A 24,427-nucleotide genomic window follows, 5' to 3' on the forward strand; every position below is an offset into this window, starting at 1 on the left:
GTGGAAGATGCCACTCAAGTAAGGGACCCATCCACGGTTCTGCAGACAGACAGAGAGATGCAGCCAGGAGATGGCATCTACCTCTCCTTCCTGCATCTTTCTGGGCAGATGGAGTAACACCCAGATAAAATAAAATACTCATTTAATTAAATGTTTATTCCGTGAAAGTATGTATAAAAACTTACAAATCTGAGAACTCAACTATACATGAAACAGGATGATGGGATATTCAGTTTTTAACAGATACGTACAGCATAGCTATGAACTCTTTTTCCCTTTCCCCTTCGGTCCTTATTTCTGGCTCCTGCTTAGCCCTCTCACACCATTCTGTTATTGGCCTAAGGAAAGATTCATGGACACACTTTACTGCTTTCGGGCCAATGTTGGAAATCTCAGGTGTTTAAAAAAAAAAAAAAGTGGAGACTAATATCAAAATCGTTCCCCCCCACCCCCAAACGGCAATTAGGTGTTTTTGTCCTGATTTTTCTTTGCCATTTTTGATGCTTCAATGAATGTTGCCAGTAAACTATTAGCATTAGCTTTTAAAGTCATGAAAGTTACAACACGCTTTGCTTACAACTTCCCCTCTTAAGATGCATGTTCCTGCGTCCTTTGTCCTGTGCGCATACACTGATCGGAAGCAGCTGGCTTGGTGTTATAACAAATTTAACACTGGCAACTGCGGGAATGGCATGTCATTCTCTGTTCAGAAAGACTATTGCAACCAACAGTTTTGTTGGAAACTAAAACAGAGTTTTGTTACTCGCTCAGCTTTGAAAGAAGCCAGTAATTCGCTAAGACATGTGCATTAATTCACCTGTTTATAGCAAATGCCCACACGTTTTCTCTTAGAAACACACGCAACTCACAGCTTTGTCATGTTCTGTCCAAAAATTAAGATTGCCATCACATTATTACTTTTTCTCTTTTGTGTTGTTCAAGTAGATTTCTTAACTAATGATTTTTTTTCTTGACTGGACATAATCTCAAAGGATGCATTCTGAAATAAGACACCTGGAGAGTAAATACTAAGAGCGTTTTCTTGGGCTTAAAGTTTCCCCCACACCTTCTAGATTTTGCATAGTACAGAGCCCAGCTGCAGCTCTAAGAAGCGTGCTGTATTTTCTGACACTTTCTGAGAAGGAAGACTTCTTACCCAGGGAAATTCATAATTTTTAGCTTACCAAATTGCATTCTAGTTGTTGTGTTTTGTTAACGTACCCTTCATTAGTTCCGAGTTGGCTTTTAAATCACCTAAAACGTCTCAAAATCTATTTGAGTTTATAAGTACTACTGACCATTATCTTTCCAACATCCCCTGAATTAAAGTAAACATGTTCCAGGTTTATAATGCACAAAGCCTTTACGGAGGAAGGGCTGGGGTCGGGGCGGGCGGGGGCAGGGAGGACACGGGGCACAGGGACCTGGTTGTATCATGCCACGGAGAGCTACAGTTCTGAACTGGGGCAAGGGATAGGGGACAGTCTCTGTAAAAATGACAGTTTTTAAAAAGATGGGGTACATTCAGTCTAACAACACTGTTTCCTGTTCCTTTTTGATGGACGCTAACACTGGGTGGTCAGGTTCCGTTACTTCCGCGTCCCCACTGCCCAGGAGGATGGACCGCCCCTCGTCCAGGGCGAAAACGTCCGAGTTCTGGGTTTGGCAGGAATGTTTCACAACCTCATTGGGAGTCGAGAACGTTTTGTCACACAAGTTGCATTTGTAGGGTTTATTGGTTTGCACCAACATGTTGTCCATCTGACTCCCCTCCTCGAACGTGCAGAGCTCCAGCGTCTGTTTGTCCACCATGGTGTACGTGTCGATGCTCTGATTGAGGCACACGTGCCGGGCGGCCTGGTTGGCCCTGCAAAAACTCTTGTCACAAGTGCTGCATTTGAAAGGCTTCCCGGTGTGTATGTACATGTGCTCCCTCCAGTGGCTCTTCTGGATGAACTTGCGGCCGCAGATCGTGCACTCGTACTTGCGCCTCTTGACTTCCCGCTCTTGGTCCGCCTGCTCTAAGTTGTCAATGTCCGCGATGTCCGAGGGTGGGGGCGTCTCCGAGTGCTGCTGCCCGTCGATGATCGGAGAGTCGGAGATGTGCTGCAGCTCGCTGTCGCTTATCATCCCGGCCTCAGGCACGTCCAGGGCGTCCTTCCCCAGGTCGCCTGCGTTGCTGCAAAGCGACAGGGGCACGCGGCTTTCTCCCGGCTGGCTGGCTGGGAAAGGGACCCCGGTGTGGATCTGGAGGTGTTCCCGCAAACTGCTGCGGAGGGTGAAGCGCCGTCCGCACAGGTGGCAGGCGTAGTACTTGGGGAAGCTCCCGTTCCTCTTCATGATGCTCGGCTTGACGTGCGCTATGGTGAGGGACGCGGGCTGTTCGTCGGAGGAGGAGGCCTCCAGATTGGTCTCCTCCCCAGGGGCTGAGGGAGGCACGGGAGTGGAAACGAGTTCCGGAGACAGCGAGGTCTGCAGCGGGTCCGAGGGGGTCAGGTGTGTCCGATTCGCCTGGGCGAGGTTGGATGTCAGCTGGGAGAGCGGCGGGGCCTCGGACACCTGCTCCTGGCTCATCCTGGACGTCTGAGGCCGTGGCTCTCGCCCCAGCTTCTCGGGGGCCACAGCAATCTTGGTGGCTTGTCTCAGCTGATGATCTGCGATCTGAATGCCGTACAAGGAAGAGGCCAGCGGGAAAACTTGGTCGGGATGAGAAAAGGCTCCTTGGCTGGCCAGGCTAGCCTCCTGGATCAGTGGGTAGGCGTGCAGGAACTTGATCCCCTGTTCCAACCGAACGGGATCAATCAGTTGAGGCGCCATCTTTCCAGTGTACATCAGATGCAGGAGATAGCTGAAAATATCTGGCTGTATGTCAGTTGGTTTCAAACGGACACACTCACTGAAAGAAATAAATGAACAATCTGTAAGGAAGTGGCAACTTGAGTCTCCAATGATAACATGAACTCTGGAGAAAAAAGGGGGGGCACTTTTAAAGGCAAATGAAACAAGAACATTCCCCACTTCTTACTGTTAGTGTTTCGTGAAATGGAATATTCAAGGGGGATAACTGGTACCTATGTAATTTAATTATGTTAAGAACAGAGAGAAATACGATAAATATATTTTCAAGGACTGAGAGAGAAAAAGTTCATGTTAAAGAAATAGGACATCTTAACTCCTACCTAGACTCTTGAGAAACTTTTTCGTCTCATAATCTATGTACAATTCTATCCTATCACACTATATTTTTATGTAGAACTCTGGGAGATCTTTGACTCAAAGTCTTAGGATCTTCTATTGATCCAGTGCCATCCAGAGCTCAGCGGGCAATCTTTTAAGGTAAAACAAGCAATCTACCCGAGAAGAAAGTTTCTTCACTTGTGAAATGACGGGGGGGGGGGGGGGGGGGGGGGGGGGGGAGGGAGGGGGCTGGACTAGAATGAACCAATGCCTGAGAGCAACACAATAAAAGTGGAAGGAAAAGAAAACCTAATTCGGTCGCTGCTCTGCAACTCCCTGGTCTATCTGCAGCATGAAGGTGGAAGAGATGGAGGAACGTTCTAGCTCTAATGGGGCCAGATCACCTTCCCAGTATTGCTAGACTGCATCAAAAAACCGTTCCAGGACAACTTACCAAATCGTCACCATCACCAGAATTACCACTGGGCTTTACAGTCAGTCTCTCATTAAATTGCCATTAATTCTCATTTTACAGACGAAGAACTGAGGCTCCTTGCTCAATATCACAGAGTGATTAGTAAGAGGGTCTAAGTAAATCTCCGTCTAATTCCAAACCCATAACACCAGAATTGTTTAGAGCATGAAAACAATCCTGTGTGGCATTTAAGGCAGATCTGATTATTCCCACTGGACACATCTGGAACCTGAGATCACAAAAAGTTAGGTGATTTATCTGAGACACCTAAAGCAGCTGGTGGTATTGCTGATTTTCTTACTTATACACACTAGTGTTTGCCTCATTCCAGAAATATCACTCTGATCAAGCAGCTAGAATCAAGTCCCAAAGAACTCTTCCTAAACCATCAGTAATGACAGAAATTCTAATGCATCATTAGAAAGCAATGATATAGGGGCACCTGGGTGGCTCAGTTGGTTAAGCATCTGGCTTCAGCTCAGTCCTGATCTCACGGTTTGTGGGTTCGAGCCCTGCGTCGTGCTCTGTGCTGACAGCTCGGAGCCTGAAGCCTGCTTCAGATTCTGTGTCTCCCTCTTTCTTCCTTTCTCTCTGCTCCTCCCCTGCTCATGCTCTGTCTCTGTCTCCCTCTCAAAAATAAACATTTAATAAATAAATAAATATTAAAAAAAATAAAGCCATGATATAGATCTGTATCTATATATAGATCTATATATTATGAGGTATGTGCTATCATTCACTGAGTGAATATATTCTACAGACAATATATACATTTTCAGTTTCAAAGACAGCTTCCTGAATGCCTTTAGAATTTATAATCTTTTTTTTTTTTTTAAGTAGATTTCAAGTCCATCATGGAGCTTGAACTCATGACCCTGAGATCAAGACCTGAGTGAGGTCAAGAGTCAGGCACTTAACCAACGAAGCCACCTCGGCGCCTTCATCATTTTTTATTACACCACTTACTATTATAACTTTTTGTCTCCTTTAGGTGTTTATCTTATTAACAAATATGTTCCAATATGCTAAAATAATGACAGTATACCATGCTCTTCCAAAGTTAGCATTGTATTCTATTTTTTTAAAAAGTGACTTTAGTGGTGATTTGTGACAGACCAGATTTGAGTAATTGCTGTTTTGCTATCAATGTGCATATATTTCAAGATGACTGTGTACAACAGTCATGTGAAAAACATCTGACTACAAAGTATGAAGAGTCAAAGAATAAAAGCTGGCAACACTCTGACAGCAGAAAGAACAGAGCTTATGTGATTCTATTTTTTAAAAAGACACACAGATCACTCATCTTCCTTTGGAGTCTTTTTTACAGTCCTTTATTTATCCTCCTTTCAATAGGAATGCAAATGCAGGCGGTCCTCGCTTTAAGCACAGGGCAACTGCCCACAATACTACGCATACACACTAGGATGCGTATACACTAGGATGTGTATACACTAGGATACGTATACACTACGATGCGTGTATACACTAGGATGCGTATACTAGGGTGCGTTTAGGTGCTCTAGGGAAGTTCAATATTCAGAATAAAGCTTCAGGGATCATGTGTGGGGAAGAATACTGTAATAATGTAAACAGTCACCCCCAAAATTGAGAACTGTGAAACCACAGGCCTTTAGAGTACAAAGTACTCCCAGAAGACTACAGAGCACCTTTCTTCCGCCAGGATGGAATGTTCCTCCACGCAGAAGGAAGGGACCCAGTGGCTTTCCAAAAAGAAAAGGGAAGGGCAGAAATCCAAAGCAGAGCAGCATTTGTGAGCGGGGACTACGAAGCATGGCCTCTTTCTGTCAACATTTTGTTGTAAGTTCTAGAATTTTCCCTCATTTGTTACTGTACAGGCTGTGTCCTCTGTCTACTGCCACCAAGAGTGGTGAACTCAGCAGAGCTCTGGTTTTAAAGAGCTGTGAGCAGTCTCTGAAGGCAGAGGAGGAACGGGGCTGGGAGACTGAGCCCGGCCGGGGCGGGGGCGGGCTCCAAGGTGGCCTGGCGGTGCTGCTGGGAAGGCTCCAGGGAGAGGCAGGCGCAGAGTCTCTGGGGGTTCACGCGGCACCCAGGGCCCAGGCGCCCCAGAAAGCAATTCTCTTCATTTCTTGATCTTAATTTTTTTTTTCTTAAAGCAGAAGTACACATGCACACATATATACATGGAGACCCTTAAAAAAAAGTTATTTGAAAAAGCTCCTTAGGTCACATTGCAGCAATCTCCACCCTTGACTGCTTTCTCTTCCGGGCAGCTGACCTCTCGACTTGCTACAGGCCAGACTTCGGTCATTTCCAAGTTCTTCTGGAAGGACCTAGCTCTCCACAAGATAATTACACCTACATGGTTTGATTGGCAGCTGTCTGCTCGAGGCAACACTTTTACGGGAAAAACATAGTTTTAGCACAGCTACAAGCCCTTCGTGCAAACTTTCACAGCAATTCAGTTTTCGTTTTCCTTCGCCAGAAGATCCAAGTAAAAGATGGGCTTAATGAACTTGGGAAATAACAGAATTTTAAGTAATGTCCGACCTCATCAGGAGGTTGTGCTTAGCAAAACCTGCCTCTGCGGTTTTACTTTTGGGAGCTCCGTGTCTGCAGTCCTGCAGGATTTCAAACTTCCCGCTTAGAGGAATGCACCCGAGACAGAGATAGCTAGGGCTACTACAGGCATTAAGACATGCTTGAGCCAAGTGTGCAAAAAACTATTCTCAGTCCACCTTTTGGTAGTCTGGTCACTGCCTTGCAAAAAATGCCCTGGTTTAAAAGCCTGCCTCTGGCCTTCATGCAGTATTTGCTTTGTCTCAATGAGAAATGGCGCGTGCCTCCTCCGGGCAACAACACTTGATTGCTTATACTTGGGACTCCTATCCACACAGACACCACATTTCCCTGTGACAAAAGCATCTAATTGATCTACATTTAAGTTTCTTGCATCTATTCAAAACTCATTAAGTTGTATTCTTTTACTCCCCCAAATGAAAATCTTCCCCCTTTCAAAGACAAATTTAATTCATTGTGTGGTGACTTCTAAGTGCACATTAGTTATGAAGTCTCCGACAATGCATTCAAAGGGAACATCCTTAGTGTCGCAAGATAAAGCAACCTCTGCTTGCCATTATTTCTATTATTCCCCCATTCTGCTCCTCCAGACATTTAACAAGTGGCTATTATGTACAAATACTGGACCTATACACTGGGGCTTTCAGATTTGTAAAACCCAGTTGCTGCTCTCAAGAAACTTACAAAAGAGGACGGGAGAGAAATACACAAAGAACAACACAGGGAAAATGCAGGATCTTGTAATAAAGTGCTCTGAGATGTGAAAAAGGAAAGAGGTGGCCTTTGATCACTTTGGGGAGGGGTCATGTAAGAGGTGATGGGGAGGGGCTGGGCTGAGGGAGTGGCCCGGTGGGAGGGGTGGTCCCAAGGGGGCTCGTGGCCAGGGAGGCAGAGGTCAGGCTGCCAGCCTGAGGGGCCTTGAAAGAGAACGAGGAATCTGTGTGCTGTTTTGATGCGCGATGGGGACCCTGCAGGTTTGTGATCAAAGGAGTAACACCATGGAGATTTCTGATCCAAGGCATCCTACAGTCAAAGGACTGTTCAGAAATATTAATCTCACAGTCGTGGAAAATGATTAGGAAATGGAAGGAAGAGAGAAGGGGAAGGAACGGACTAATGCAGAACGGGGTGGGGGGGGGTGAGGGAAACATGGCTTGAGGGCCCAGAGGATAGGGTTTCGGAGCGATTTGAAGAAGGGGTCCCTTAGACATAAACAGGGAGGTCAGGGAAGGACTTGGGAAGGCCTAATTCCACTTTAGACCCGCTGATAACTCAATTCAGCCCATGAGCGGCCAGCCTCGTGGCCTTGGGAAGCAGAGTTCTGGAAGACACAGAGAAAGGTCAAGGCCAGAGCTGTAAACTGGTGGTTTCCAGCAGAGGCAAAACCCAGGAGCACTAGCAGCTCCCCTGAGGGGGGTGTATATGGAAAGAAGCACAGAGGGACCAGACCAAAACTCAGCGCAGCTCCCAGACCTGAGAGGGCGGAAAACGGGACATTCTGCCTTATCTGAGTGCAGAGGACGACCCTCAGAGAGGAAGAAAACAGTAGGCGGCAAATGCTGCAGAGGGCAAGGGCACCGGAGGCTGAGAGAAGAGCCATGGTTGTGACGAAGAGGTGACCTTTGCGAAATGATTTCGGTAGAGATGGAGGAGACAGGGCAGTGCCCACGGCAGGAGGGGTGAGGGGCGCGCGAGCCAGGCTGTGGCTCGCCCTCGGAACATTTCCGGAATGAAATCAAGGAGAGGCTGCCCGGTGAGTCAGGTAGACAGCACCACTGGGTGTCAGGGGGACGGGGATCCTTTGGGGACTCAAGCGTGGGGAGAGAGAGAGCGCACACGCACGGTGAAAAGTACAGAACCGGAAAGGAAGAGGCGGCAGGATCTGGGGGCGAGGGGGTCGGAGGAAGGTCACCGTTCCTGGGACACCCGGGGTCCTCTTCTCCAAGGCAGGAGAGATGGGAAGGAAAAACCAACCAAGAGCTAAGGATTTTAAGAGGTTTTAAGAAAGAAAAGAAGGCAACTGGGGGATTCATGCCCTCCAGCCTCCCATTAGACTGGCAGACCAGGATGAAAACTCGGAAAGACCCGGAGGGAAGACTGGGGGGTGGGGTGGGAGGACCCGAGGAGCAGAAGAAAGGATCCTGGAGGCCGCTGTCCATCCTGCAGTGCAGGGGACACCCGGCTGGGGTCCTGGCAGCGGGGCGCTGCTGGGGGCTCGAAGGCCAGGGATTCTCGAGCGCTGCTGAAAGCAGGAGTAACCAAGATGAGCGAGGGGTAAGTGAGGCCACGAGGGAAACCTGGGAGCCCAGAGCCTAGGATTCCGGGGAGCGGAGGTGAGACCCATGGTCCGGATGGGCAAAGAGCAGGTGCGGAGGGAAAGAGGGCCGTGGAAGTTCAGCGCCGACAGTCATTAGATTATTATCAACCACGTTAGTTACCTGGTCTGATGGACAAACAACATCTTAAAGTAATTGGAGAATGAAGCAAGAACTGATTTGTGTGCCTTGAAGTACACATCGCCGATGGCAACCGTGCAGTCACACAGGAAACCAAACTCTCGCTGAGCGTTTAACTGTTGCAGGAGAATAAGTCCATGGTTGGCCAAATCCATTTTTTTAAAAATCTGCAAAGCAAACAATTTTTTTTTTAAGAAAGGTGATTCACAAGTAAGTATGTGTCCTTTATAAGTCAACCAACAGTAACGATCACAGCGAACGTGTCATGCTAACGAGGTTACGTAAACTCACTCACTCTTCACAGCAGCCTGCTGAAGGAAGTCTGTCTTCACTCTCAGTTTACAGATGGTGGCACTAACAGTGAATTGGGGGATTACGTGATCTGCCCAGGTTTACCCAGACGGTTGGCGGAGGGGCCAGGAAGTGGACTCGGTTGTCTGCTCTTGGGACAGCAAACCCCCAGATCGGTTAGTCTTTTAGTTTAAGATTCCAGATGCATATTTTAATGACCTATCTGACTGTCAAATCTTCCCTAGAGACCAATAAATTAAGGTGCCAGGGTGGGGCCGCAGCAGGGTGCAGTGAAGATCTCACCAAGCTGGGTCAGTTTTCCAGCTCCTACTGGCGGGCATGGCCGCTGCTCACAGGGACAAAACTACTCTCTTGGACGTCTGCACTCAAGGCAGGAGGGAGGATGTTGCTCTTCTCCTTTTTTTGTGAAGGAGGAATTGGGCCTTGAGAGGTGTACATAATTTGCCCAGGCCACCTAGCTACAAAGTAGGGGAGCCAAAATTAAATCTGTGTGTTCTGACTCCAAATTCTAAGCTCTTCCTTCCTCACACTTCACCCTAGCCAACCAGTTGGCCTGAATCTGTCTCCAGCAGGGGAAGGGCATCTGCAGGAGACGGCTCATCAGATCTGCAGACTGCTCCTTTCCCACAAGGTATTTATAACAGCCCACTACACACAGATCAGCAACAAACCTAACAGGAGCCTCGATGCTACAAAGAGCGAATGCTTTCTCTCTAAGACTGTGAATAAGGCAAGGATGCCTACTCTCACTTATGAACATAGTACTGGAAGTTCTAGCTAGTGTAATGAAAGGAAGAATGGAAATCAAAGACAGACACACACACACAAAAGAACGAAAACTGTCCTGTTTCCAGATGATGTTGTTAGGTAGAAAAAAAATCCCAAGGAATCTACAAAAGACTCCTAGAACTAATAAATGAGTTTGGCAACACCACAGACAGGCTGTAAGATAAACACATAAAAGTATTATAATTCTGTACACTAACTTTGAACTTGTGACCACTGAAATTAGAAATATAATACCATTTACAATCACTCAAAAAATTGAAATACATATGTGTTGATCTAACAAAACATGTATAGGACTAACAGAACATGCATGTTGAAAACTAAAAAATGCTGAAGGAAAAAAATTAAAGCATAGCTAACAAAGTGGGAAGATGTACTGTATTTACAGCTAGGAAGACTCAGCGTAGTAAGAACATACATTTTTCTCGTTAGTATATAGGTTTGACACAATTCATATCAAAATTCTAACAAGATTTTTTTGCAGCTATAGATAGGGGTATTGTAAAAGGTAGAATGTAAAGCCAAAGAAACCAGAATAGGCTAAAATAATTTTTTAAAAAGAATAATGAATTGGGACGAGTCAGTCGGATTTCAAGATGCATCAAATAGTGCCAGTATCCAAGACCGTGTGGTATTGTCGAAGGGCTAAACGTACAGACCAATGAGACGGAATGAGCACCCAGCAGTGGCGCCACATGAATACATACAGTGGATTGTTGACAAATGCACAAAACCAACTCAGCAGAGGAATAATCTTTTCAACAAATGGCGGAGACCAACTGGACAAAGACCGAAAAAAAAATGGGAGAAAAATCTTAGGAATCTAGCGTTAGGTACAGGGTTTTTATACCTAACCCCAAAAGTATACTGCATAAAAGGAGAAACTAAGTTGGATTTCATTAAAATTAAAAATGTTTGGTCTGCCAAAGGTCCTGTTAAAGGACGATGAAAGGCAAGCTAAAGACCAGGAGAAAAATATTTGAAAACCTTTGCAAACCTCTTGATAAAGGACAGGTAGAGGGAGAATATACAAAGAATTCTCAAAACCCAACAGGAAAAAAAAATCTATTCAGAAAACAGGCAAACAGGCTCGAAGAGACATTTCACCAAAGAGGATATGCGAATGGTAAATAAACACATGCATGAAAAGATGGTCAACATCATTAGCGATTAAGGAAATGCAGATCAAAACCACAATGAGATTTTATTATATGCTAATAAAACGGCCAAAATAAAAAAGAACGGCAACACCAAATGCTGACAAGGATGTCAAGGAAGCGGACTGTTCAAACACTGCCAGTGAGAATGTAAAATGGTGTAGCCACTCCAGAAAAGAGTGGTTTCTTAGAGAAACTCAATATGTAACTACCATCTTAACCAGCAGTTATGCTCATGGACATTTATCCCAGAGAATGAAAACTGAAGGTTCACACCAAAACCCACACATGGATATCCACAACAGCTCCTAACAGCTCCTAACAGTCAAAAGCTAGAAAAGACCCAGATGTCCCTCAGCACACGAAGGGTTAAGCAATGTGGTATGCCCACACCACCGGAAACAACACAGCCAGCAAGGAGAAATGAACTATGATACATACAAGGTGGGTGAATTATGCAGAGTGGAAAGAGCCTGTCCCAAAAGGTCACATACTGCATGGTTCTCGGTGTTTAACGTTCTTGAAGATCATAGGAACAGAGAACAGGTTAGGAACAGAGGGTGAGGGGAGCATGAGGGAATGGGTTTGGCTCTAGCAGGGCAAAGTGAAGGATCCCTTCGATAGGAATGTTCTGGAGCCCAACTGTACAGCATCAGCACCCAGGCTTTGGAACTGCAGTTTAACAAGTAGTTTCCCTTAGAGGAAACTCGGTGAAGGGCTTGCAGGGATCTGTGTTATTGCAACTGCATGTCTATTTCTAGTTCCTTAAAAATAAAAAGTAGAAAAAAAAAAAAAAAAGATAAACCCACCACATACTGATTAATTAGCCAGATTTTTAAAAAAAGCATAAGTATGATGTTTAAACTATGATGTTTAATTCTGTAGAATTGGGAAAGCTAGTTTGGAGAATACATTATCAATTGGCTTAAAAAAAAACCCCAAAAAACTGACCATGACAATTCTTACTCAGCTGATCCAATCCCCCCCACCCTCCTTCCTGTTCCAGAGACGATCTGGCAGATTCAGAAATTAAGAAGTGTTACCTAAAAGGAACGAATGAAACGGATTAATACTGTAAGAGACCAATCGGGTCACAAAGCAAGGATGGTGGATGTCAAATCTTGCGTTTTCTACCAAGAGTTACATCCAAATATGAAAGGTAGGAGGAGCACTTAGGTCTGCAGCGGTTTGGGTACCCATACCTGCACCGTAGGCTCAATTATACATCCAAACCTGTGGGAAGGATCAGGACCTTAGTTCCCCAATATTTCCTGTGCCTGTCAGAGAAGGGGAAAGCACTGAGATTAGGAAGGGGACACAGAAATAAGGCCTGGGGTTCCTGAGGAAAACAAGAGACGGTGCCAGGTTGCAGGGTAGCAGGGATTACAAAGAAGCATCACTCTACCCTGACCTCCACCGGGATAGAACTTTAGAAGCTTGTCTTCAAGGCTGTTCTCTGAAAAGTGCCAGAATACTTTCTTTTCCATCTTACTGATCTGCCTTTCTCTGCAAAAAAGTATAATCTACCTGAAAGAGCAAACTGCGATGAGCTGCTATTTCATGTGTTCTGTCTCTGATCGTGGTTCCCTACGTATTTAGGTGGTACCTTCAGGTGTCATTTCATGGACAGACGGCAGCTGCAAGTGTGAGAACACATTATTATTTATTTCTTGATGAACGGCTATTATTTATGGAGTGTTTCCTTGACCATTCATTTCCATATGCTATTCATTTAATTTCATACTAAGGTACCTGAGGTATTGCTATGCATATTCTATATATGAGGAAACAGGCTGAGAGGTTAGCTAATTTGCCCTTGATTATGGAATCAGTGAGTGCCAAGAAGTGAGATTTAAATAGGGTCATTTGCTTTGTTAGGATGTGCTATGTGCCAGTAGAAATCTTATTTTTTAATAACATGATATAAAATTTTTTTATAAAAACTGTTTAATTATTAAAATTTTTTTTAAATGTTTTATTTATTTTTGAGAGAAGAGAGAGAGGCAGCGTGAGCGGAAGGGAGGGGGTGCTCAGAGAAAGAGGGAAACATAGAATCCGAAGCAGGCTCCGGTCTCAGCTGCCAGCACAGAGCCTGACACAGGCTCGAACCCATGAATGGTGAGATCATAACCTGAGCTGAAGCCAGACGCTCAACTGACTGAGCCACCCAGGAGCCCCTATTTATTTATTTTTTGAAGAGCAACCCAAGGAGAGAGAGAATCCCATGGGGCTTGAACTACGAACACTGAGATCATGATCTGAGCTGAAACCAAGAGTCGGATGCTTCACCGACTGAACCACCCAGCCTCCCCTCAGAAATATTATTTTTATTGCTGCTTTTAAGTATATATACTTGTTACGAGAAATTCAAATATCATGGACACACAGTAGCAAGCTGTCTATTCACCCTCCTCTGCCAGTTTCTCCCCACTCTGGCAACGCTGGGTATTATTACCACTTTTTCAAGAATCTTTGCCAAATCTACTCTCATTTTCCTACCTTGTACGGATTTAGTGATGAGGGGAAGTGTATTTTTATGTTCATTGATCATTTACATTTCCTCCTGTATTCTCTTCATGAGTTCTGCCTGTTTTTCAGTCAGGTTGTTTGTCTTTTTCTTATTGATCTGTAAAACCCTTTGTAATACAATAAAAATAAGCCCTTTACCACAGGTCACTAGTGTTTTTCTCACTTTCTTTTAATTTTGTTTTATAGAGATTTTTTACATATAATTTTACATTTTACTGTCATCACACTTGCCAATATTTGATAGGACTTCGAAGTTTTTGTTCTTACATTAATGGATATATTTCCTCTCCTTCGACAAAGCAAAAGGTAGGGGTTCTCATTCCACAAACAGACTAACAGAAGTATTTTATTTCAGACCATAAGAACGAAGCCATGAGAAAATTATGAGATGTTTTTTTAAAAGATGAGATCTTTTTTAAAGGGAGTCTACCAGTTATTTCAGGATCTCAATTTAGAGATTTCCTATTCAATCTAGAATAGGAAGCAAACTGAACGTGTCTTTTATAGATAGAGGGAGGAACACGTGTTCAGGGCTCTCAGGGATGTGAAGAAAACCACATGAGAGGAGGGAAAATGGAAAGAATGTTCAAAATTCACACAGGGAAGACAAAACTGTAAATTTTTAAAAATCTTACTTTAGAGACCTAAGAAACCTTTCTCAGGGAGAAAAATAAGACTCCCCTTACACATGTAAATGAGTCCGAGGAAATGGAGTGGGGGGTCCCCCAGCCTGGATTCCACCATCTCAGGCCTTCCCCCCTCTCCCCCTCGCCCAGCACTGTCTTCTTCTGAAGTCTTCTTTCCTCATCACGGCCCCTTCAAGAGCCATTCCCGTGCAGCCTGTGCTGTGCAGGGAATCTTCATGGGGGGGGCGGGGCACTGCTCGAGGTCACACATCCCCCCTTGTTGGAAATGGATGTCTGCTCTTCCCTTCCCACCTTCATCAACTGCTGACCGGCCGCACTGTTCCTGCCCCCCCCCCCCCCACTTCCCATGCTGAAATGGCTCAGCAAGGTCACAGAGGACCTCTGATCCCCAGCCCCAGAGACTGAGCTTACTTGACCTCTTTGCGGCATTGAATACCCTTCCTCCTGCTCCATAAATACTGTCTTGGGCTCTGAGGCCACTGTGCTCTGGTTTTCTCTCACCTCTGCCTGTTCTATTTTAATCTCCACCAAAGATTCTTCTTTTGCTGATGCCCCCTGCCTACTTCTCATTCTGTGGACTCTCTGTGCGGGTCCAACCCACTTCCACCGGGCCATCCCACATGACCCCCTCGATTCAGAATGGGCAGGACAACTCAAGTCCCCCTTCCCCTCACCCTCATTTCCCCCAAAGGACAACAAAAGCCACGGACACAAACCTGTTCCTTCTGTACCTCCAGCTGAGCACATGTCACCAGCATCCATTCTTTGACTAAGCCAGGGATCTCCACTCGCCTTGCAGGGCCCCACTTCCCCCTTTCCTCAGTCAGTCCCCCAGGGCCTACCAACTATAACTCCTTATCCCACCACCATGCCTTAAGCTCTGCCTCCCTGCTCATCTCTTATTTCCAGCTCTTGTCCTTGAATCCATTCACAGGGAGTAGCCAGAATGATCTTTCCAAAGGGCAAATCTGATGTTACTAACCAGCTTCAAATCCTCCTGTGATTCCCTACTGCCTTTAGGATGAAACCCAAATTCTTGAGCATAGCCTACCTGGCCCTGCATGACCCAACCCCTGCTTAACTCTGCACAACATACTCTCATGCTAATCAAAACTAATGGTTTCCAGACTTTCAGAAGTCACAGACCTACTAAAAACCAACCAAGCAAGCTCAAAACTAGGGGTCCAACAGCATCAGTCCCTATTTATTTTGCAAGAAAAGTCATAAAATATTTACAGACTCTGTAGGATGGGGGACTTTTTTTTTAAGTTTTATTATTATTACTATTATTTTTTAGAGAGAGAGTGAGCATGCAAGTGGGGAGACGAGCAGAGAGAGAGAGAGAATATCCCAAGCAGGCTCCAGACTCAGTGCAGAGCCCGAAGTGGGGCTCAATCCGATGACTGTGAGATCATGACCTGAGCCGAAATCAAGAGTCGGACGCTCAACTGACTTCCTGTAGAATGGGGTGCCCTGTAGGATTGGGGGCTTCTAAATATAAATGGGTAGAAAGGACATAAGGTCAGAGTACTTTTCCAAAGGAAGGGTTGTTGGCACTATACTCATTTTATAGAATAAATTTTCTAATGCAAAAATAAAATTACAACATGAAATGTTATTTTATGACCTTAAGTTGTGCCTGGTTGTTTTCTTGATATAAGATTATCCATTTGATGATCTTTATGAAGGGATCAAGTACCCATCTTGTTCTGAAATTCAAGCATCACAAAAAGCCCAGTTTCATCTGAGTATGTTAATAATAATGGAGACAAAATGATGTTATTTTCCTCACTTTGGAAGTGCTGGATGAACTGAGATAAGCTGAAGAAGGGCATTTTTCTTTATAAGCAGAAGGTCCAGAAGCCCAGGCCATCCTTGGGCTTCTAGCAGTCTGCAGCACTCCCTGCAGAGAAGCCTCACTCTCCAAGCTGGTTCAGCCCCTGATTTCTATTCGCACTGTCAGAAAAGGAGGCCTGTTTGAAGGGGACCTTTGAACCTCTCTGCCAGACCTTCCAATAGGGCATTTTGCAGGGTGCGTGATCGGATGGCCACACTGCAGAGCTAACGAAATGTTGAGGGGGGATTGGTGAAGAAGCAGGTGAGGAGAGACCTTCCCATGGTCTAGAAGAGATAAGACAGACTGCGTGGTGGTCATCAGGATGGAGTGAGAGGGACAGAGTTTGAAAAGTAGTTAGAAGATAAAAACCCAACAGAACTAGTTGGTGGATTAGATGGAGGAGGGTGGGGGAAATTGAGGTGTCCAAGATAACTCCTAGATTTCTGGCTCGTGTGACTGGAGAGATCGTGGGGATTCCCATTAGGAGAGGGAAGACAGGCAAAAAGACAGCTTTATGGGGAAGATCCTGTGGGTTATGTTCAGAGGTGCTGGGACTGAGATACTTTTGAGATGACCAAGTAGAGGTGTGGGGTACACTTTGGTTATATTGGTGTGGAGCTCTGAAGTCCCCGCTGTGATTTAGGTCTGAGAGTCTTTGGAGAAGCTGGGTGTATCTGACTCCAAAAGTCACAACATTAAATCATTGCATGATAGTTCAGAGAGGTTATAATGGCAAACAAGTCAACTGAGCCCTGTCCTCTGGGTGTAAATTTTACACGTTTTCCTCTGTACTACCTGGCTCCACATATCAGTCATGAAAGTTCTTATTAATTCTAGACACACAGGACAGACATGAAATCTGACATAAAACTGAAGACCTATATAAAGCCCTCAACCATTTAACATCATAAATGGAACGTAAAAAACAAAAAAAACCTAAACCAAATTAAAAAAAAAATCATTTGTCTTTCTTGAATCAGAAAGGCACTGAACAAAAGTGGGGACGGAGAGGGGAGACAATTCTTAAAAGAGGGTTTTCGTAGAATGTCTTCTTCATGCATGTATGCGTGTACAAAGTTTTCTTTTCCTACAGCAAATTCAGAGGCTGTGAGGCACATGTGGAAATAAGTAAAAAAACACGTGCCAGAACTAAAGATAAATGACCGTTTATATTATTTAATGCCTCACCACTGTTTCCCAAACTGATAATGGGATATTTCCTAGATGTCAAGTGCTTTCAGCTCCCAGCACGCAGCAAAGGGGGTGCTGATCCATCTGGAAGTTACACATCTTCTGAAGCAGCTGAATGGGACAAATATCATCACATTATATTTCCACAACCCAAGTTCCTCCTACATTTTCCGTATAAGAGGAGGAGACCAAAACAACTTTTGGGAACTGATGACTCACTTTTTGAAGATAATAGCTCTCCTAAGATACTAAATATCACTTAGACTACCCATTTCAAGGGCACTAAAAGGGTCCTCTGAAGTCTTTAATTTTATTTAAGTAAAGCATAAGTGAATACTGGAATGCACAGGGCAAATCAGTAACAGAAAAAGCACTACCCAAGTAAGATTGATTCTTTCAAGTAGTTCAGACCACTTACCACGATGGAAAAACTGCTTTTTCAATTAGTATTATTAATAATTAATATTTAGGGCCTATAAAGTAAACCTGAATGGGACTAGTCATTTGAATTTTAATGTTTTTAAATTGTATCTCAAAGCTAGGAAATATGTTTTATTTACTTGTGGTGACAGGTTGGTGTATTTTTCTTAACATTTCTTTGGTCAGGCCTCCTCAAGGGTCATTAGAAAAAGGTGGGGCATAAACTAATCAATGGCTTGTATTTTGACTTTGAAAAGCATTGAATTTGTAAGAGATTGCCAACCAGATGCTGACATTAACACTGGAATTAGTTTTTAATTTCTAAGTAAAGGTCAGAAGTAGGTAGTTCCGGGATAGTCTGTATCAAGGAGCCACAGTCAGAGATTTGTGGCTAATAAAGAGTTGATATTGGGGCGCCTGGGTGGCTCAGTCAGTTAAGCATCTGATTTCGGCTCAGGTCATGATCTCATGGTTCGTGGGTTCGAGCCCTGCGTCAGGCTCTGTGCTGACAGCCACCTCAGAGCCTGGAGCCTGTTTCAGATTCTGTATCTCCCTCTCTCTCTGACCCTCCCCTGCTCACGCTCTCTCTCTCTCAGAAATCAAACATTAAAAAAAAAAAAAAAAAGAGTTGATATTAAAGTGATAATTCTTAAGGCATTATGCTGTAATCAACTCTAAGGAAACCTACATATGCCCACATAGCAGTATTGAAAACTAATCTAATTTGCAATTTTAAAAAATCTCTTTAATAGAAGACAACTGGATTCTGTATTTACTCTGCCTCTCCACTTTGTTGTGATATATTTTCCAGTTGAGTATCAAAGAAAATCCAACCTCACCCACATATGTCAGTTGGAAAAAGAAATATTTTAATAGCTTTTCTAGGTAATTGTGGACATTTTTCTTTGATACTACACCAAAACTTGACAAGTCATAGTTTCTTCAAGTTTAGTGGTATGATCTAAAAAGATATGGGGGTGCCTGGGTGGCTCAGTCGGTTGAGCGTCCGACTTTAGCTCAGGTCATGATCTCATAGTTTGTTAGTTCGAGCCCCACATCGGGCTCTGTGCTGACAGCTAGCTCGGAGCCTGGAGCCTGTCTTCGGATTCTGTGACTCCTTTTCTCTCTGACCCTCCCCTGCTCACATTGTCTCTATCTCTCTCTCAAAGATAATAAATAAAACATTAAAAAAATGTTAAAAAAATAAAAAGACATGATGAATGAAAATGTCCTACTGTTTTTACAGGAAAACTCATTGCTCTGTCTTGCACTTTGAACACATCTTTTACCTATGCGTGGTTTTTAACATCATCCATTGGTCACTGGAAAATTTCAGCTCGTTGAGTTATGCAGTAGATCTTTCCAATGTTGACACATTTTGTCAACAGCTAAAAGGGCCACTAACATCTTAACACTATTATGAAAGTTGTTTTCACCTCATGGAACCCTGAGGGGGTCCTGGAGATTCACAAGGGTCTGTAGAGCACACTTAGACAGCCCCTGTTCAGAAATCACTTTGGGGCTCAGAGAATCTAAGCATTTAGGTGGACATGGTGTAGAACGATGCACTTTGAAACTATTCTCAGATGATTCTTACAGTTCATCCTTGCTTAGTGCAGAACTTAGGCGTGTACACAACTTAATGGAACTATACCTCTTGTAAAGTAAAACCTCTTCTAAAGTAAAAGGAACCATTTCATAAGTAGTCAGATACATAAAAATGCTTTATAAATTCCTGTCTTTGTACACTGCTTTCTTGAAGTGAGAAAGTCATGTGATGTGTACCTCATCCATGTGAACCGGGAATTATGTGCATGAGTGTAAATACCAGCCCCTAACTTGGCCTTCATAACAGAAAAAAAAAAGTCCTAAAATATCTTGGACTGCCAACTCCCAGTAAATATTCTGTGGCTACCTGACTCCCTCTCTTAACGGCATCTTGGCATTGTAAAACACTAGCTCTTACTTGCTATTGATTCAAAGTCATGTTTTAATTATTTAAATTTAATTTGCTAATAAAAATGTAAGTTAACTTCGGCATAAAAAAGGCTTAGAAAATGTTCTCAGTCTAATGCTTCAAATGTTTACAATTTTTTTTTCCTTCAGGAAAGTGAAAATTCTCAATTCCCTTTTGGGTTTTCAGAGTTATACTCTGCGAACAGAAGGAATCAGGAAAAGGGATACATTCCCGTTTCTGCCATGTGCATTTTGAAATTTATGGTAAAGTCTCCCGCAGTCCAGCAGATCTTCCTTTTACAGCGACTGGCTGGAACCACGCTACCTGCTCAGGGTTTCAAAGCTGACTTCAGGGAAAGGTCAGGGACGAAGCACCGAGACAGGTAAGAGACGGCAGAAGAGTCGCCAAGCGCAAAGCTGATCCCAAGCCAATGGCACATACGAGCCTTAGAGGCCCCCTTCACTTTCCACCTCCGTGTCAGGAATTCTCAAGCTGGGGAAAGCGTATCCCCGTACACAGGGACACGCAGTGTTTACAAGGTGCATCTTCTTAAAAGGTTAAGGTGAATCGAATTTTGTATTTTAAATAATTTTTATATTAAAGAGGTATGGATCTTTGAGGACAGTGCAAAGTCCATATTAACCTTTAAAACCCTAAAAAAAATGTTTATTCACTTTTGAGACACAGAGAGAGACAGAGTGCATGCAGGGGAGGGGCAAAGAGAGAGAGGGAGACACAACCTGAAGCAGGCTCCAGGCTCTGATCTGTCAGCACAGAGCCCATCCAGGGACTCACACTCACCACCTGTGAGATCATGACCTGAGTCCAAGTCAGCCGCTCCTCTGACTGAGCCACCCAGGGGGCCCCCGTACTAATCCTTAAGATAAAAAAGAAACTGTCATCGTGGACCTAATACATGCTTAGTGTTTTCTCTGCTGCTGGTGTATTTCAGCGGAAGTTTGCAGAGCACCATTTATTTACACCCTCTTTGAGAGAAGCTTTAAAACCGGCAAGTGGTTGGAGTCTACAGTACAACAAAGCCATAGGGGTGGTTTATCTGTCACCCTTTAATGGTCTCCACCGCTATTTGTGGCACTTAATGCCACTGGTATAAAGTCGTACTTTGAGATCTTAACCATGGTGTCAATAACAGGTCCATTCTTTGGCTGGAAAATAAACTTCTACAAACCACAAATTTATTAAGTGAGAAATGCCCAGTTTGAAGGAATGAGGTATTAGGACGTTTTTCTTAAAACTTTGCTTTTAACAGTTTGAAAATACCTCGGCTATACAGTCTGTTATTTAATAACAGCTTATTTTAAAATGCAAAATAAAAATCTACTCAAGCAATTAATGTTGCTTGAAAATGTCTTAATTCTGATTTCTGAGTCCCGCGCTCCGTCAGGGTCTACACAGACGGTCTGTCCTAAAAAGGACAGGGCAGCCCACTTAGGGTAACCCAGAGCACCCCGGAGCTCTGTGTGAGACCGGGAGCTCCCAATTCTGACCTTTTTAATGCTTTACTGAAACAGTAAGTTATGAAAATGAATAGAATGGAAACACAACGTGGGGCCATGTATTTGACGAAGAGCAAAAGAACACGGCAGCCGGTGGGGGCGGGGTGTGTGTGCGGTTATTTCCCTAAGGCATAATTAGGAGTTCAGCCGTCCCAAGTTCCCGCAGTCAAAGGCCAAGCAAAAACTATTTGCATTTTCATCCGGCCCAATCACTTTCTCGCCTGCTCTGCTCCCCTAGCTTTCCAATTGCCCCCTTTCCCCACCAGCTTAAAAGCGACAAAAACCTTACTTCCTAAGCACCGATGCATTATCAGGTCTCTTTGCAGCCTGTTATAAAATCAATGGTCTGGGGGTTCCGCTACACAGGCAAAACGCCTCGGGCCCGGGAAGCAGCCTCCGCGCCCCCAAACTCCCCTTCTCGGAGCCCGGGGCTGGGGACGAGGACTAGGCGCCGCGCGGCCGGGAGCGCGGCTCGGACGCCGGTCCCACGCCCAAGGCAAAGCAGCCAGAAACCACAGCGCAGCTCCGGGCTAACCTCGGCCCCAGCGGAGGCGCAGACTGCCCGTGGAGCGGAAGCCCGAGCCCGCCGGCCCAACGCGCCCACACCCGCGGCCCGGGCCGCAGCGGTCCACCCAGGCGGCGCCCAGGGAGGCCTACACCCACCCCGCCCGCGGGGGAGCGGCCCAACGGCCGCGGCGTCCTGCCTCGCCCCGCCCCGTCCCGGGGGGCGGGGGCCCGGGCGGGGGCGGGGCCGGCCACACCGGCAAGGGCCCGACGGGCCGGGGCGCCGCGCACCCCGGCCCCGCCCTCATACCCGAGGGCCTGAGGGGAGGGGAAGGGAGGGGCGACGCACTCCGGCCGCGCCGCACGTCCTCCGCTCCCCTCGGTCCTGCGTGCGCGCGCGCGCTCTCCCCAAGTCCCGCGGAGTTTAACACAATGCCGACGCCTACGCCGTGCGCACCGCCCCGGCTGGCGCAACAGCTCCGGCGCCGGGGGCGGGGGGTGGTCAGACAGGGCCAGGGGAAGAGCGCGCGCGAGAGCCGAAGACAGCGCGAGACCCGAGGAGGCCGGAAGCGCGCGTGCGCGCCCCCGCCCGCGAGCGGGGAGGCGGAGCCGCAGCAGTAGCGGCAGCAGCTGTAGGAGCCGCTGCAGCTGGGAGAAGCGCCAGAGAGGCCGGGCCTGCTCCGGTCGGACCGGATCCCTCCCCTCCCCCTCCCTCTCCGCTCCCCTCCCCCAAACCCACTTCCGCAGCTCGCGGCCTTGCCGCCGAAGAAGCAGAGGCGGCAGCAGCAGGAGGCGGCGGCGAGGCGTCGGAAGGATTACGCACCTGACGGGCCCGCCTCTCAGGGCTCCAGCGCGGGACGCTCACCGGCCGCCGCTGTTCGGGACGCACTTCGCGGTGGCGGCGAGAAGGGAGGGACCGGCAACGGGGAACGGAACGCGAATCGCCCCCCTCCCCTTCCTCCCTCCCTCCCTCCCTCCGATCCGCCGCCCGCCCTCTCGGCTTCCGTCCCCTCCCCCTCCCTCAAAGCCCCGGATGGAGCCGCCGCCGACTCGCCGCCGCCTGGCTCCGGGGGATGGTTTTGTCAGGCGGCCAGAGCCCCGGCGCCAGGCGCAGCCGCCACCGCCCCCGCGAGGCGCCCCTGCCCTCGCTTCCCAGAACTGGGTCCCCGTGTGGTCCGGGCCCTCCGCCTGCCTTCACCCGGAGCCCCGGGACGGGGGTCATTCGTCTTCTTTGTTGCCACCGTTGGTGCCGGAACCGTTTGCGAGCTCCGGTGGCCCCCGCCCCCCCCTCCGCCTTCCTGGAGCCCGGGCCGGGGGCGGCACGTGGGCACCGGCCCCGGGAGGTGGAGGCGTTGCGTGCTTACCTGTCGCCGGTGCTGCTGCGGCGGGGGGTGTGGAGGAGGCACCGCTGGGCAGCCTTGGCCGTGCGCTCCCCGCCGCCGCCGCCGCCACAACAACAAAAAGCTGCTGCTGCTGCTGCTGCTGCCGCCGCGGTCGGTGTCTCCGGCGCGGCGGCGGCGGCGGCGGCGGGGCTTTTCCTGTCCGGTTACGTTAAGGTCACATGACCGAGAGAGCGGAGCGACTAGTGCAAAGAGGCTGAGAGCGGCTCCCGCCGGGGGGGAGAGGCGGCGAGAGAGCAGTGGCGGCAAGAGCCCCCTCCGCCCCCCCCAGCCGCCTCCCCTCCCCCCGCCCGCCTCCGCCTCCTGCTGCTCTGCCGCCGCCGCCGCCGCCTGCAGCACTAACTATACTGCCGCTCCCACCCAGGCTCCGCTCTGCTCCAGCCAAACTTCTGCAAACCATGTGCAGCCGAGGCGAGGAAACTTCCCTCCACCTATTGGGGCTGGAGGCTTGAGTCACCAGCCCCGTGTTTACATAAAGTGTTTAGGTAGGACAATTCTGGAGATGCTCGGGGAAGGGATGCAGAACTGCGCTGATCCTTCTTGCAAGCTTCTGCTTGACGTCTCTTGGCCAGTACCTTTGCCCCTTTATCTCCAGTGTAGCAGATGTTTTCATCTTAAGACTTGAAAAGGAGTGGACCTGAGAACCAGGGAGAAACCTGTAAACCACTAATAACCTTTCTTTCCCCAGTGTAGGTGAAAAGTCCTACCAAAGTGGATCTGTTTGTGGTGTGCATAGAGGTAGACCCGGAGGGTGTGAGGTCAGTCGTTTCTGTTAGAATGAGTTTGATGCTTATTTCAGTAATTGTGTTTCATGAAGTGTTGGTCCAAGATCAGTTTGCAGAGCATTTTTGTTACTTAAGAACAGTTTACTTTCTTGTTAAGTTTTGATCTCGGGTACTGTTAGAGTGGATTTAGAGTTGGCCATTCTGTTAATTTGGAGGTCCTGAAACAGGTTTTAACGTTTCAGGGTTTGTTTTTGTTGCCATTTTTGTTAGAATTTTATTTATATCTTTGGAAGTAACACTTAATTTTCTGAGGACTGGGTTTAATTTCTGTATTTTACATGTCTAGGCTTTTGAAGACTTGAGAATACGGCTTGATTATGAAGGAACTGAAGGCAGCAGTTTCCAGGATACTCTGGTTTGAAGCCTTGCAGTTTGGTTATAAGCTCGTTTATTTGATGTCGAACCCGTTTTGGTTTACAGAGCCAGACCGTAGCACAGTGCTCTGGCACATAGTTCCCAAAATGTTTAAGGCAAGCTTAATATCTTAAGACAGTTTATTTAACATACAGAAGTGTCCCCCTCCCCTAAAAATCTGAGTTTGATTTAGTAATCCAGTTATACCCAGGGCTACCGATGACTAGTTCCTTCTTTGAAGACAAAATAAGCAGCTGTGTAACTTTAGTGGTCCAAAAGTGAATAATAGATTTCATACATACCTGCCTTGAACTTTCTTGTTCTTTGATCAGCTAGATAAATGACTTGAATGGTTAAA

At 46.5% G+C, this 24,427-nt stretch overlaps 1 protein-coding gene across 3 annotated transcripts; it reads right to left on the reverse strand.

The window, feature by feature from the left end:
• Positions 1 to 137: 137 nt before the first annotated feature.
• On the reverse strand, positions 138 to 23,163 carry ZBTB2 (zinc finger and BTB domain containing 2). Of its 3 annotated transcripts, none has more exons than XM_039240968.1 (3): positions 22,895 to 23,163; positions 8,653 to 8,837; positions 138 to 2,896 (listed from the first exon to the last, which is right to left on the reverse strand). In XM_039240968.1, exons 2-3 carry the CDS (start codon positions 8,823 to 8,825, stop codon positions 1,525 to 1,527), a joined length of 1,545 nt encoding a protein of 514 aa, XP_039096899.1. In that variant the 5' UTR covers positions 8,826 to 8,837; positions 22,895 to 23,163; the 3' UTR covers positions 138 to 1,524. The 3 variants fall into 3 exon arrangements, with proteins under 3 accessions (XP_039096899.1, XP_039096900.1, XP_039096901.1); XM_039240969.1 differs by lacking the exon at positions 22,895 to 23,163 and adding an exon at positions 22,354 to 22,473; XM_039240970.1 differs by lacking the exon at positions 8,653 to 8,837 and having other exon boundaries at positions 22,895 to 23,162.
• Between the last annotated feature and the right edge of the window lie 1,264 nt (positions 23,164 to 24,427).

This window comes from Hyaena hyaena, unplaced genomic scaffold, assembly GCF_003009895.1.
Source record: "Hyaena hyaena isolate Hyena2069 unplaced genomic scaffold, ASM300989v1 scaffold_184, whole genome shotgun sequence".
NCBI classification, from domain to species: Eukaryota; Metazoa; Chordata; class Mammalia; order Carnivora; family Hyaenidae; genus Hyaena; species Hyaena hyaena.